Genomic DNA, 12,648 nt, shown 5'->3' on the forward strand with positions numbered 1-12,648 from the left:
TTTCCTTTAAACTAAAAAAGTTTTCTTCTCCCGTTTCCCCGTGAAACTATCCACTAATCTCAAAAAGAGCGAAAGGGCTAGATGTACGGAACCATCTCACTCCTTTTTTCCACGTTTGTTCCAGAAAACTGTCAAAGTTGATGCACAGACAGGAGGCTTCTATTCTGATTGGACAATCGGCTCTCGGGTGGACGTTTAATCCATGGATTTACTGTGCACTAGCCATTTCCTTTTTCAACGTTTTTCCCGAGATCGGCCCCAACGGATTTGTGGCCTTATCTTTGTTAGCTGTAGGTCCTACCAATTACACCGAATAGAGTAGCATACAGCAACGGCGTCCGAATCTATAATTACAATGCACCGTTGTATACCATTGTTCCTATACTTTTCGGCCGCGGCCCGAGAGCCTCCAGCCCCTTTTTGAGGCGATACGACTCCAAGGATCCACTCAGCCCCAGTTGGGAAAATTTGAACTTCGACTGCTTGGCGGCGAATTCCTGCCCCTGGATTCAAAGGGGCAGTAAGGATCTTCTGACGTTGAACATTATAGTGCTTTCTATGTACTTGCAGCCTAATGCCATAAGGGATGGGGGCGATCAAAACGAAAAAAACAAAAACCAATGTTACAAAAAATAAAAATAAAAATCCGCTCTTAGATCGCATGCCAGTGATTGACGTTTGGAAGCGCCATGGCTTTTCTGACATTACAACCGGTGGTTCTCTGGTCCCTCTAATCTCTGTCGGGCGATTTGAACCATTTTCCGTCGTGTCTTCATCGTTCGAATCTTTGAATCTAACTAAAAGATAACCATTTGAAGTGCTAACGCAACTGTTGGAGATCTCCAAATCCCTAGGAGCCTGGGATCCTTTGTAGCGGGAATCAGAATTTCCCCTATGGAACTCGACAGAACACTCATGAACGGGAAGATCGCAACTACTAAGCCTTTCATACTTGGTGGGGATCTTGCATATGCCAATTCGTATGCGTGGCATTGGAAAAGCATTCACTTAAGCCCTAATGACCGTATTTGGATTCTGCCACCAAATACTAATAGGAGCTAGACCAGTAAGTTGGCCACATGGTGTTAGCGAGTACACAGGCTATTGCACTATAGTGCCCACAATCCTAGAAAGCATAGCTAGAAAAAGCCCATATGTGATACGGCTGATCGGTCCACTTAGATTCTATCCCGGTTCAGCATCGGGTAGATCCCAAATGTCAGAATGGGATTGCAACAATGATGGTCAGCGCGCTACATTTGTTCGTCACATCCTTGGGAGTACCATTGGTAACCGTGGATGCCCCTTGATTTGATGCTAGCAAGCCGATACCACCATTGTCTAGGTTCCAGAGAGGATAAAACCAAAATATATCATACGCACCTTATTTCAAGACAGGCCAGTAAGAGCGATATAGAAAACCCGCAATCGCATTGGTATCAAACTTTTATGTATACAACCTCAAATTTGCAAAGTCAAAGGGACAAAGTCCAAACACTGACCGACCGTCCTAGCAACATCATTCACATCGTTTCTGGTCCTGTAGAAGATGACGCCTTTCTTTCTGAGGTCTGTAGGATATGCCGCGTCCCAGAAGTTCCGACGCCAAAACTGATATTTTGTTTTGCCCTAGTGCCATGACAGCTATTTTAAATGCTCTAGTCAGTTCAGATCCTCCACTAGGCGGCTCCCTGTACATTTTCTTGTAAACAGCTGCTAGAAGAACTGGGAGCAACAGATAGATGACTCATGTGATCAAAAATGACAACCAATAGTTCGGCGTAGGTGGTAGCAAGCATAAAGAGGGCGCCGATATTGATAAATCCGTAGAATATAAGCATGGTCCTTGTGGTTGTGGCTTCTGGGTCAACGATAACAGTTTCTCCAGACTTGAGCTTTTTGGTATAGGCTGTTTTCTGACGCTGTTGATCAAGGATCGTAGGCGAGGCGTTGGACTTGAAAATAGCGCCAAACGCAACGAGGATAAGACCGAGGGTAAATGGAGACGCGGCATTTGCTGGCCCTTTCTGAAGAGGGGAGGAGATGGCACCGATGACTTGAATAATGTGGGCTAATCCACAAGTAAGCACCTCCACGATGGTTGCTTTGTACTGACCTAAGTAAACATCGGCCCGCCACCCTCCAAAGATGGGGATCACATAGACCAGGAAAGAAAACAACATGAGCAACCCAGAGCTAGCTTGAAATCCCATACATAATGCCCCTGCTGTCTGTTAAGTTCCTCTAGGACTGGCACCTGCTCCATACCGCCTATGTATTGTTTAGATTAGGCGCTGAAACCGAAGGTCAGAAACTGGGTCGAGCCTTCAGGTAATGGGAACTGGATGAAGTTTGACAAAACGGTCTTCGCCCCGCAATATGATGCATGTTCGGCGAACTCCACGAGACATAGCGAGGAAGGAAGCAAGGGGCAAGGTCCCTACAACCCTACGTAGTGTCTGATGTTCCCTCTCTGTCGGTAAAGGGTACTCCTTGGCGGATTGGTTTCCAGCAGTCTCGGATTCGGAATTGAGCAAATAATTCACCTCACCAGTACGTGGAAGGAGGGTGTGATCAATCAAATTGTGAATTGTTAGGCCAGCCGCAGCCGTTCACGACTTGATTTCATTTTCAAAATAGCTGTGTAATTTTCGACAGATTAGCTTTTGATTGCTAGAGGGGAATGGTGATATCAGGACGGATACATTTCACGGCGGCGGGAAGTCGTAGAGGATAACGTTAGCTGAATATTGGCATTTGAAGCTACGTCAATTTATATTTCACGTCATCTAGCTTTGACATTTTGTCTTATTCATGACCGGAGAACTAACAGATACGCCAAGCCATAAATTAATGTGGTGTAGGCTTGACATTTTCGCCTTATAAGTACTCATCTGGTCACTGGCCAGTAACGAAACCGCAGGTGGAGTGTCCCACTCCCATAGTCCCCATCACGTTACACGGACTCGAAATGACAAATTATGTGCACTAGAACATCAAAACGAAATAAAACACCAAGTTTGAAAATCGTGCCTTTATACAGTTTCTGATAACTGCTCTGCGACCCAGTATACTCACCTCGCAAAATCCAGTGGACAATACATATAGCGATTATACCAACCAAGTTAGTGTTGGGCTTGTGTCTGAGCGAAGCGATACAAAATGCAGTGAGATACTGCAATGGCGCTAATGATAGTAAAATGACGAAACGTGCTACTAACTGCATTTGGTGAGAGTTCCTTCATGGAAATAACCAAAAGCACTGGAACTCACATTCTGCCGGGAAAGGGATATCTCATGCGTTAGAAACATCGAACTATACATTGTAAGTATTCAAGCGTCGACGGCGATATAGTTTCCACTACACGAGAAAAGCTTCAGCCATGTTAATTGAGAAGAGCAATTTCATCTTATAGCCGAACTACTTGACTGCGTCCCCGATTCGACCCACGTGACCCACGTGACCCACATCAGTTTCTCGACTCCCTGTTGATCCAAACTTCATGTATAGTTTATCCACAATCTACCAGCATGGATCACTCGGACCTCGTTACTGTGGGGCACTTCGCTATCCTCACTCCGAGATTGGTCCTCATTCCCACCCCAGTCGCAGTAGATTTGAGTCCATACCGAGCACTCTACTCCGAACTGCATGCAGACGTAGCATTCTGTGAGATGGCCTTTGGTCATCATTTTCCGGCGCGGAGATGGACTGACCAAGAGACCCGTGACGTGATCCAATCACGCGATATCGAACGTTGTTGGAAAGTCCGAGGTTTGGGTGTTTCGCTGTGAGATTTCGCCCGCCTACCGAAATGAACGAAGTCGGGTATCAACATCTGTCAGAGACAGATGTTACCGAGTTCGGATCATCAAAGATCAAGACTTTGTGCAACTTGCTGGGCCGAGTAATACCCACCTAGCGGACATCGAATGGGTAGGATACGCAGGTGTCCGTGATGCAACAACAACTTCGATGCCATTGCCGGAACCTGGCGATCTCGATCTGCCATCATGGGTCGAGATGATTGAAATACGATATGGCGTCTCTCCAAGATGGTGGGGTACGGGCATTGTAAAGGAAGCGTCCAAGGCAATTATGCAGTGGTCCGCTACTGCCCGAGGAGTCAAAAGGTTCATCGCCGAAACGGAGAGAGAAAACACGAGTGCGGGACTGCTGCAAAAACTCGGTTTTACCCTAAGCGGGACAAACTATTGGCAGGAGCCCAGTGAAATTAAATGGCATCGTGCTGTCGAATGAAATCAACAGCCCCCTAAAATGCCAAATATGACGCTGTGTTGCATTATTCTCTTTTTAACAGGTATCTCACTCAGTCCTCATGAATTCAAATGTGGAGTCTTGCGGGACTGGAATCAGCGCTCGGAGTTTCATTGCCAGTGATTGTGCCTTATCGAGTAAATATGGCAACTGTGGAATATAGTCGGATCATCTGGATTCTCATTGGTTTCAACATATTGGCCATTCAAACCTTCAATTGCGTCAACGTTAGTGATATTTCAGCTTTCGATATTCATCAAATGGGAAGATCCAATCATTAAATATTAACCCCAGAAATAAGCCCAAAACACTCTTAGCCAGGATGCCGACAGACCCAAGTGGTGTGACACCATGGCCTATTTGCGTATAAGACGGTGCCAGGAGGTGGATTGCAAGCCGTAACGCAGATTACTAGGTACCAAGATATTGTGGTCCCTACAGAACTCAATTATTGTCCTTTGCGCGCACCCTCAGTTCAACTATTTGGAAGAACCATTCCCATTATGGCCCCGCGGTTTTCAAGTGTCGCTATTATTGGAGCAGGTCCATCAGGCATATCTGCAGTGAAAGCGCTACAGGAAGAAAACGTCTTTCAAACCATACGTGTCTTCGAGAGACGCAACGAAGTTGGAGGAATCTGGCATTACGACCCCACGCCTGATGCGTTCTTAGGCCCGGGACAGCCTATTCAGCAACCTAGCAAGTCGCCCTTGCAACTCCCACAGCTAGTGTCACCAGCTGCTGAAGATCAGACCTCTCGTACAGCCATTTATGATGGTCTCGATAGCAATGTTGGCGCGAAGGCCATGGCATTTACGCACACCCCTTTTCCCAGTCGCAATTCTGCATCATCTATCCGATCTCTTGGGCACACCAACCCAACGAGACCATTTCGCGTTGTGCGGAGGTACCTGCAGGATATATTCAAAGATTACACTCATCTTGCGTGTTTCAATACCACCGTGGAAAAAGTGGAGAAGAGGGATGAAAAATGGATCTTAACCCTTCGCCAGTCCGGTCACTTCTCTGACAACTCTCCCGCAGATTATTTGTGGGAGGAGCAATTTGATGCTGTAATTGTTGCGTCCGGGCATTATAGCGTGCCTTTTATTCCGGATATTCCAGGCTTGAGTACTGCTCTTGCACTCCATCCGACGGCATTCGAACACTCCAAGGCATTCCGGAATGCGGATAACTATGTGGACAAGCGCGTTGTCCTTGTCGGAGGCAGTGTATCGTCCGCTGATCTCGTCGCAGACCTCCATGCCATCGTGAAAGGTCCCCTCGAGCTTTCCCGCAGAGGCCAAAACGAAGCCCTCCAATCTGCGTGGGAATTGCCTAATGTCCGACAGAGGCCTACAATCAAAGAGATACTCGCAGATAAGGACGGATTGATAGTAAAGTTCTCCGACAACACGATCGTGGAGAACGTGGACAAGATTCTTTTCGCAACTGGGTACAAGTTGTCTTATCCTTTCATTGTACCGAACCCTGTGAGTCCCAACAACAGACTAGCAGGGTTTTACCAGCACATCTTCAAGATCGGTGACCCTTCTTTGGCTCTTGTTGGCCAAGTCCGCGCTGGGATCAGCTTTCGTGTGTACGAATACCAGGCTGTCGCGGTGGCCCGGTATTTTGCTGGAAGAAATGCGGCGCCCTTGCCAACTCCAGAGCAGCAGGATCTTTGGGAAACCCGAAGACTTCAATACAAAGGACATACATCTTTATTCCACGAAATCAAACCGGACTTCGGCGAATACTTTGGCTTTTTGACAGACTTAGCGGGACCACCTGCAGCAGAAAGCGACAGTTACACGCTTCCCCCTTGGGAGGATCTATGGGCAGAACAGGCTTTTGAGATCCTCCAGCTGAAAGATAAATATTGGAGGTCACTTCGAAGGGGTACAGGTGCAGTGGGCGCGCCATCAAAGCTATGAATTCATTGGTTTGTTTTTCATTTTTGTTCGCATCTGCCGCTTCCAAACAGAATATTAGATCCCCCAGTTCCCTTCAAACGCTTCAGGGAAAAGTGCGTCAAATAGCAATAATCCAACGGGACTGGTTGGTGGACTTGGACTCAGCTCGTAGCTGGCAGCCTGCGCATCCCCCGACCAGTTCAAGACGCCCATTTGCTGGACTTCGTGGCGTGGTATTTCCATTACAGGGCATTGGCTCTTGGCTTTAGCTCCGGAACATCTTCAAGAATCTCCGAATTCCATGTAATCCAAGTTCATTCCATGAGGATCGCATTGGGCGAGGTGCTCCACGTAGCTTTCTTGGGGGAGTTCTGCGTCACCAGCAGGAACACCTGGAAATGAGATGCAGTGATTTTGTTCGGTTTCTTGCCCCTGTCTCACTTTCGCCTCGCTTTCTATGGGAACAGTTTCCGAGGTACGTGTCGTTTCAGTCGCCAAAATAAACCGCAACCTTGAGAAGTGTTCTGGCGGGTTTGCTTGATGCACAGAAGATATCCCTCCTAGGGATGGACAAAGGTCGATAGTCCAAGGAAGCCCAGCAATACTACCCATGGCTGGAAGGTCACGAACAAGTTCAGGGAGGTCATAAGCAGATGGCAATCTACCAAAGGATAAGCTATAGTCTACCGTCGTCGATATCAAAAGATATGCTCTCGGGCAGCGGACAAACGCATCCTGCCAGCTCTGTGGTTGTCTAGGTTTAGCTAACCTGGATATGAGGTGAGAATGCTTTTGAGGAAATGGCTCCTTTGTCGCGGTCCTGTCCCAAAGCCTCTGCGAGTTTCCCACACCCAAAAAGAGATGTTGTGTAGTAGCATAAGCAAGTTGAAGAACATAATTGGTTCCGACAGCGACAAAGTCGGTCACGTCGTAAAGCGATTCAGAGCGACGAATTATCAGACCAAGCGAATCTAGACGTTTTTGTCTCGACTTCATTTCCTCACGCGTGGGAGATAGCTTGAGGTCTATAGCTGCCAGAACGAGTGGCATGCTAACATATCCGAGTCTAAAAGTGTTTTTAGCAGAGCTATCCATATAAACAAAAGCTGAAGAAAGAGCGAAAGAGGAAAAAAAAGCGAACTACACTGACACACTTAACGGAAGACTATCAGCGTCATTGTCTACACTGAAGTATTCCATCACAATCGTTAACCCTGCAATAGCCTCTCTCAGGTCGTTGCTGATGCCTTGGACCGAGTCGTTATAGGTATCTTCTGCGTAAAATAGATTTTCTTCCAATACCAGCGCCGCGTATTGTGCTAAATCAACCCGGGCGGCGCTGAATTTGTGAGAACTGAAAGTTAGGTCTGACGCAATACGGTGGTACAGAGCTCACGAACTGATAGTACATAATCGTCAAATGGATTAATGTCGCGGTCGCGTCGTCGCTTTCGGGTGTCCTAACCCGGGGGATGACAGGTTGGACTGATTCTTCCCAGTTGCTGAGCGACCTTTTGATCGTTTTGATATTTGACATTAAGTTTTGAAACTCAATGAAGGAAAGAAAAGGCTTTCGGGTCTGCGATGTATCAAAAACCAAAGAGGACAAGTTGGTCAGGAGCGCAGCTAATTCACACTGTCGCCGGAACGCTATGAGCAGGCTCTGCTTGGTTTCATAATCATAAACAAGAGAGTTATGCAGCTCTTCTTCAAAGTCTTTTATGCTTGGCAAATTGTTGCGCCCAAAGAAGGTGCTCGAAGTTATTTGTGGACGGCGGCGCAGACCAATACAAATACTTCGGTCGCGAAGCAGGATTGACCACCAGAGCCGCCTTTTAAGTGATTCTTCCACTCTTTCTGGCCATACCGAGGGCTGGGCATCGATACGTATGGTGTTTTCAATAGCTCTTGCTAGCCATTGACTCCCGGCTTGAGGGTCTTCTGCAGAAGTGTAATGTGTGAGCAGAACAGCCCCCTGTGCATTTTCATAGCACCCTTTCTCAGTTCCTAGCTCAAATAATAACTATATGCGAAGGCAGTTTATCAATAATCGTTCCCTCTTAAGGGGTACGGCAGAGAAATACGCACCTTAGCTCTATTGTAGAGTTTCTCCCGGGCATCTCTCCTATCGCTGAATCCGCACCGACGCAGAATGCTCAAACCAACTAGCTATTATGGCTCTGTTAGAGGGTGTAGCTTGAAGATGAGTATGACGCACGGAACAGCTTGCAAAAAGCATTGACTGGAACACAAAAAGCGATATTTCGCGACCGGTATTTGTGTCAAGATATGAGCGCCAAAACTTCGCTTCGTCAAGCACGGGGACTAGTGGATGGATTCTTTTAAAGTAATGCTTCACAAATTCGTAGGTTTCGTTATGATCCGGCAGGTCAAGACAGCCCTTACCGTTGAGGATCACCGTATCCTCGGACGACAGTGTTAACAACTGGGCGGAATCAATGAATGCGTACTCTTTATACGAAACACTGGCACATTGTGGTGACAAGGCGGGACTGGACCCATTTGGATCTTTATGCTGTGTCTCAATAGATGTTAGGGGTCTTGAAATCGGAGCTGAGTAGCTCTGGTCGTCGGAGGGACTGAATATCACTTGATTCTGGCCTCCACGATGCGGAGGAACTTCTGGGTTTTCTGGCGTCTTGTATCTGCAGCACATCTGTTATCGTAGTATTCAATATAATTCGAGATAGGTTCTGACTGTTTTGTTGTTTTCGAGCGAAGAGTACAATTTTGGCGACCGTCCTGTCGGCATCGAGTGCATGGGGAGCCCAGGATTGACGCATCGCATCGAACTTTCCGATGATGACACCAAGAGCAAGCATTTGGTGCTCTTCTTGTTCGCCGTAACATGACGTGTGACTTGTGTGGAGTATTGTCGTGTTTTCTTTCTTTCTTTCTTTCTTTCTTTCTTTTTTCTTTCTTCTTTTTGTGGAATTGCCAAAGAACACTCAGATATAGGGAGACGTGGCGTGGGGTCTGAAGCTCAGCACGGCTCTTGGGATGATCAGCGACAAATAACTTCATGCCATTCTGGCCTCATACTACTTCACAAACTGGGCCAATGATTGCGAATATAGCACACATTTATCCAGTACAAAACAGAGGTCACTTACAAGTTACGTGGACCTAACCATCAACCAACTAAAACAGTCCCAGACATGTGTATTTTATGGGACCAGAAAGGGAATGAATCGTGAGGAAAGAGAACATTAGAATCATAGCAACCTCATTTGTTTGGCTGTCTAGGTAATCTCCCACGAGTTCACGACTGCCCACAACGGCTGTGATATTCACAGTAAACAGGAGTTCCCCGCACAAGCATAACCGCGGAACTCGGCTTCACGTTCTCCGCTCTGTAGGGCCGGCAGTTTTAAGTGCTTTATACATGCACAGTCGGATGGAAGAGATCAAAGCTATGCCGCAGAAATATAGATTAATTTTGTGAATTCGTAGTATGATTGGCGAATGTGTAACGAACAACGATCCAGATAATTCATGAAACGAACCGAAGTTCAAGTCATCAAGACTCCATTATATCGGTGCTCCTCCGTTCACAATTAAATCACTTTCTGAATTCGCCGTCGCATGTCCTTCAAGTAATATTGCATAGAATAAGTGCGTATGGATTTGGGAAGATGGGGATATATAGCCGTAGTAAACACCATTATCATCTGGTTCAGCCTTCGTCTAGACCTGTTGGATTTCAGACCAAAGGCGACTTGCAACCGAGGAGGCAGCATTTCAGTTGTGATCAGCCTTACGAGAGGTAGGACAGCTCGAACTCGCAGTGGTGCCTTTGTGTTGTAAAGTAAATCCTTGGCAACTCTCTCGGCATATTCCGTGATCTTCAGGGTCGCTATTTGGTGGTCCCAATACTTCCAAAAGGCTTTGCGATTCGCCGGCCACATTTCGGGCCGAACCCTAAGAGAGACGGCTAGGATTGCATACTCGCGATATAGTGCCTCAGCAGTCTCCTCGTCCATGTTTCCGAAGATCCGCTGGTACAGACCAGTCCCGACAGCGTAAAGGGTGGCCGCAACCCACAGCTGGAGCGTGGGATCATCGGCAGAGTATCCGGGCCCGTTTACTGACGCGTGTGCCATATGGACCATCTTTACCACAATCCTCTTCTCTTCCCGGGTACCAAAGGCCATACAGTAAATGTATGTCATCGTGGTTCGCAGTCGATCGACAGGGCGGTAGGCGAAATTACTATGCTCGTCCACGCCTCTCGCGACCCCAGGTGCAGCCACCTGTAGCAATATTGCAACTGCGCCACCTGCCAAAATAATGCCTTCCTGTACAACACGGCGAATATTCTGTGGGTTTTCTAATGCGTCGAGGAGTAGAGGGTCTGCCCCACCGCAGATGTCACTTTCCATTCGGATGGTCTCATTGAAGGGAAAAGGATCTTCAAGATTGTCACCTGCTGCGGTACTCTGGTCTTTGATCTCGCGCTTTTGGTTCATCATGTTAGAGTTCAGATAATGGTTTGCATACTATTCCCCTGTGTGCGAAGGTTAATGTTATATAGGGTACTCTCCTCACGGGATCAATCCCAGACCATCATATAGAAACCAAAGTCTACACATCAAAGAATGCTAAGGAAGTAGACTTGCATATGACTCGGAATATAACCTAAGAAACGATCTTCAGGGCATTTTGACATTCATATGATCTGCTCACAAGACCGCGGACCGGGCAGCATCGTCCAGATCAGGCTAGACAGTCACCATTTGTTACTCTATCGTGCAAGAGGTACTCATTACCGAGACCGTCACTCCGCGGATCGAGATCTACTACTGTTCGCAGGGATTATGAACCGTGATCGGCGCTGTCATAGTCGCGGGGTAGATGGATGAGCCTCAGCTGGGGTACCAGAGCTTAATTACAGCAGCTATTTTGTATAGTCTTGGCAGAGTCATGCAGCTTGGACAAGGCAAATCCACAGATTGGACCTCCTTGTAATATTTTGCTGAGTCTAATAGGCTTGAGGTTCTCAACTGCCTTGATCTCACCGCGCATGCGAAGCACAGGTGTCAATATTTCGAGTATTGTGGGTGACTTGTCCAACTTGTACCTCTCGTCCAACTCAGCGAGGTCTCTGGGGTTTACAAACTTTTGATTGCCAGAATATTACAATATCAAATGATAGTCTTGTTGTATCGCTCTCAATATAATAGAACCAAGGACCCAAGCTAAGAGAGATGCCTGTTTTGTGGTTCACGATGGTAAAACTGCCGAGGAACGCACTTCAAAGCAATCATTTTGGAACATTCAACAATTCGAGGAATTTATGAATGGTTCAAATCATATATGTGGCAGCATTGGGCCGCAATCAAGCCAACACGACATGGCAGCGCATACTGCCCAACCGATTTCTAGGATACTTTCTACAGTTTTCGGGAAATTTTAGTAAGGAGGTTTACATACTATTCCGATCCGCCCAATTGGCTATCGCTGGAAAAGTGATTGATGGTTCCCTAGTATTGAATGGCACCTAACATCGACGGTATCATAACACTGTAGAATATTATATAATGGCAAGATTGAGAAAGCTTTTATAAATAAATACACCTGGCTGAATCCAAATATTTGCAACCTCACTTCAGGCCAGGAAATCCTCTAGCTTTCATGGATGTGGCTGGACATGGCCGTATGCAGGTGATACTGAACTGGAGGTGTCGACCTCCGCACGTCGCATGTGAAAACTCGGGTCATTTGACTGTGTAGGTCCAGCAGCGCACATACCTCCATCGGAATGGCATATTATCCCGGTCACTGGCATTGTCATGTGGATACATGCTGGTCACCTTATGTCTCTTTGGTCCGGCTCGAGTATTTTTATATTTCGTGCTCGAACAGCATGGGTTACAACAACTTATTTATGCCATTTTTCAATCTACCCATCAGGCTCTGTAGTGTCCCCTGTCTCACAATGGGTGCTGATATTTATTCCCCAGAAAAGGTTTCAACGCACAATGATGCCGCCGACCTTTGGATCACAATCGACCAAGAAGTGTATGATCTATCGAACTTCATTGAAGAACATCCCGGCGGTGCTAATAGTGTGTTCAAGGTTTGACTGTCATATTTGGTCGTATTCTAATCACTTCTGTCAGTTCTCTTAACGGTTGCGGGGAAGGATGCATCGAAGCTATTTTATTGTTATCATAGAAAGGCAATATTGAACCGATTCAAAGATCGGCTTTGTGTTGGAGTATTGGGACGATCCGCCAAAAGCGTGATAGCCAAACGATTCTTCTTTGGGATACAAATAGGGGCCGTCTCCAACGGCGGCGCTAGGAGATGAAGGCAGCTAAGATTATTGTGATACAAATTACAAAAGGATTTATATCATGCAACTCGTCTCAGGGTCGAATTGGGCAAACTCATGGCCATTCCGAAGAGGATGAATATTCATGTTTGGAT

The 12,648-nt window shown here is 46.7% G+C and overlaps 5 protein-coding genes across 5 annotated transcripts; 2 read left to right on the plus strand and 3 right to left on the minus strand.

Annotated features, from left to right (window-relative positions):
• Positions 1-1,679: 1,679 nt before the first annotated feature.
• Positions 1,680-2,183, minus strand: PENARI_c004G05950 (uncharacterized protein; the record flags this gene model as incomplete). Its single annotated transcript, XM_022629169.1, has 1 exon — positions 1,680-2,183. The coding sequence occupies one exon, from the start codon at positions 2,181-2,183 to the stop codon at positions 1,680-1,682; it is 504 nt and encodes a 167-aa protein (XP_022491210.1).
• Positions 2,184-4,782: 2,599 nt separating this feature from the next.
• On the plus strand, positions 4,783-6,216 carry PENARI_c004G06017 (uncharacterized protein; the record flags this gene model as incomplete). The annotated part of the gene is made up of 1 exon (XM_022629172.1): positions 4,783-6,216. One exon carries the CDS (start codon positions 4,783-4,785, stop codon positions 6,214-6,216), a length of 1,434 nt encoding a protein of 477 aa, XP_022491017.1.
• A 1,004-nt stretch (positions 6,217-7,220) lies between these two features.
• Positions 7,221-9,038, minus strand: PENARI_c004G05786 (fungal specific transcription factor domain-containing protein; the record flags this gene model as incomplete). The annotated part of the gene is made up of 6 exons (XM_022629156.1): positions 7,221-7,261; positions 7,350-7,534; positions 7,596-8,218; positions 8,284-8,360; positions 8,602-8,872; positions 8,943-9,038. The coding sequence occupies 6 exons, from the start codon at positions 9,036-9,038 to the stop codon at positions 7,221-7,223; spliced, it is 1,293 nt and encodes a 430-aa protein (XP_022490696.1).
• Positions 9,039-9,903: 865 nt separating this feature from the next.
• PENARI_c004G11191 (oxygenase MpaB family protein) lies at positions 9,904-10,688 on the minus strand (the record flags this gene model as incomplete). The annotated part of the gene is made up of 2 exons (XM_022629435.1): positions 9,904-9,909; positions 9,978-10,688. The coding sequence occupies 2 exons, from the start codon at positions 10,686-10,688 to the stop codon at positions 9,904-9,906; spliced, it is 717 nt and encodes a 238-aa protein (XP_022490642.1).
• Positions 10,689-12,154: 1,466 nt separating this feature from the next.
• PENARI_c004G11606 (cytochrome b5-like heme/steroid binding domain-containing protein) lies at positions 12,155-12,347 on the plus strand (the record flags this gene model as incomplete). Its single annotated transcript, XM_022629465.1, has 2 exons — positions 12,155-12,295; positions 12,339-12,347. The coding sequence occupies 2 exons, from the start codon at positions 12,155-12,157 to the stop codon at positions 12,345-12,347; spliced, it is 150 nt and encodes a 49-aa protein (XP_022491015.1).
• Between the last annotated feature and the right edge of the window lie 301 nt (positions 12,348-12,648).

This window comes from Penicillium arizonense (assembly GCF_001773325.1).
Source record: "Penicillium arizonense strain CBS 141311 chromosome Unknown PENARI_contig004, whole genome shotgun sequence".
Taxonomy (NCBI): Eukaryota; Fungi; Ascomycota; class Eurotiomycetes; order Eurotiales; family Aspergillaceae; genus Penicillium; species Penicillium arizonense.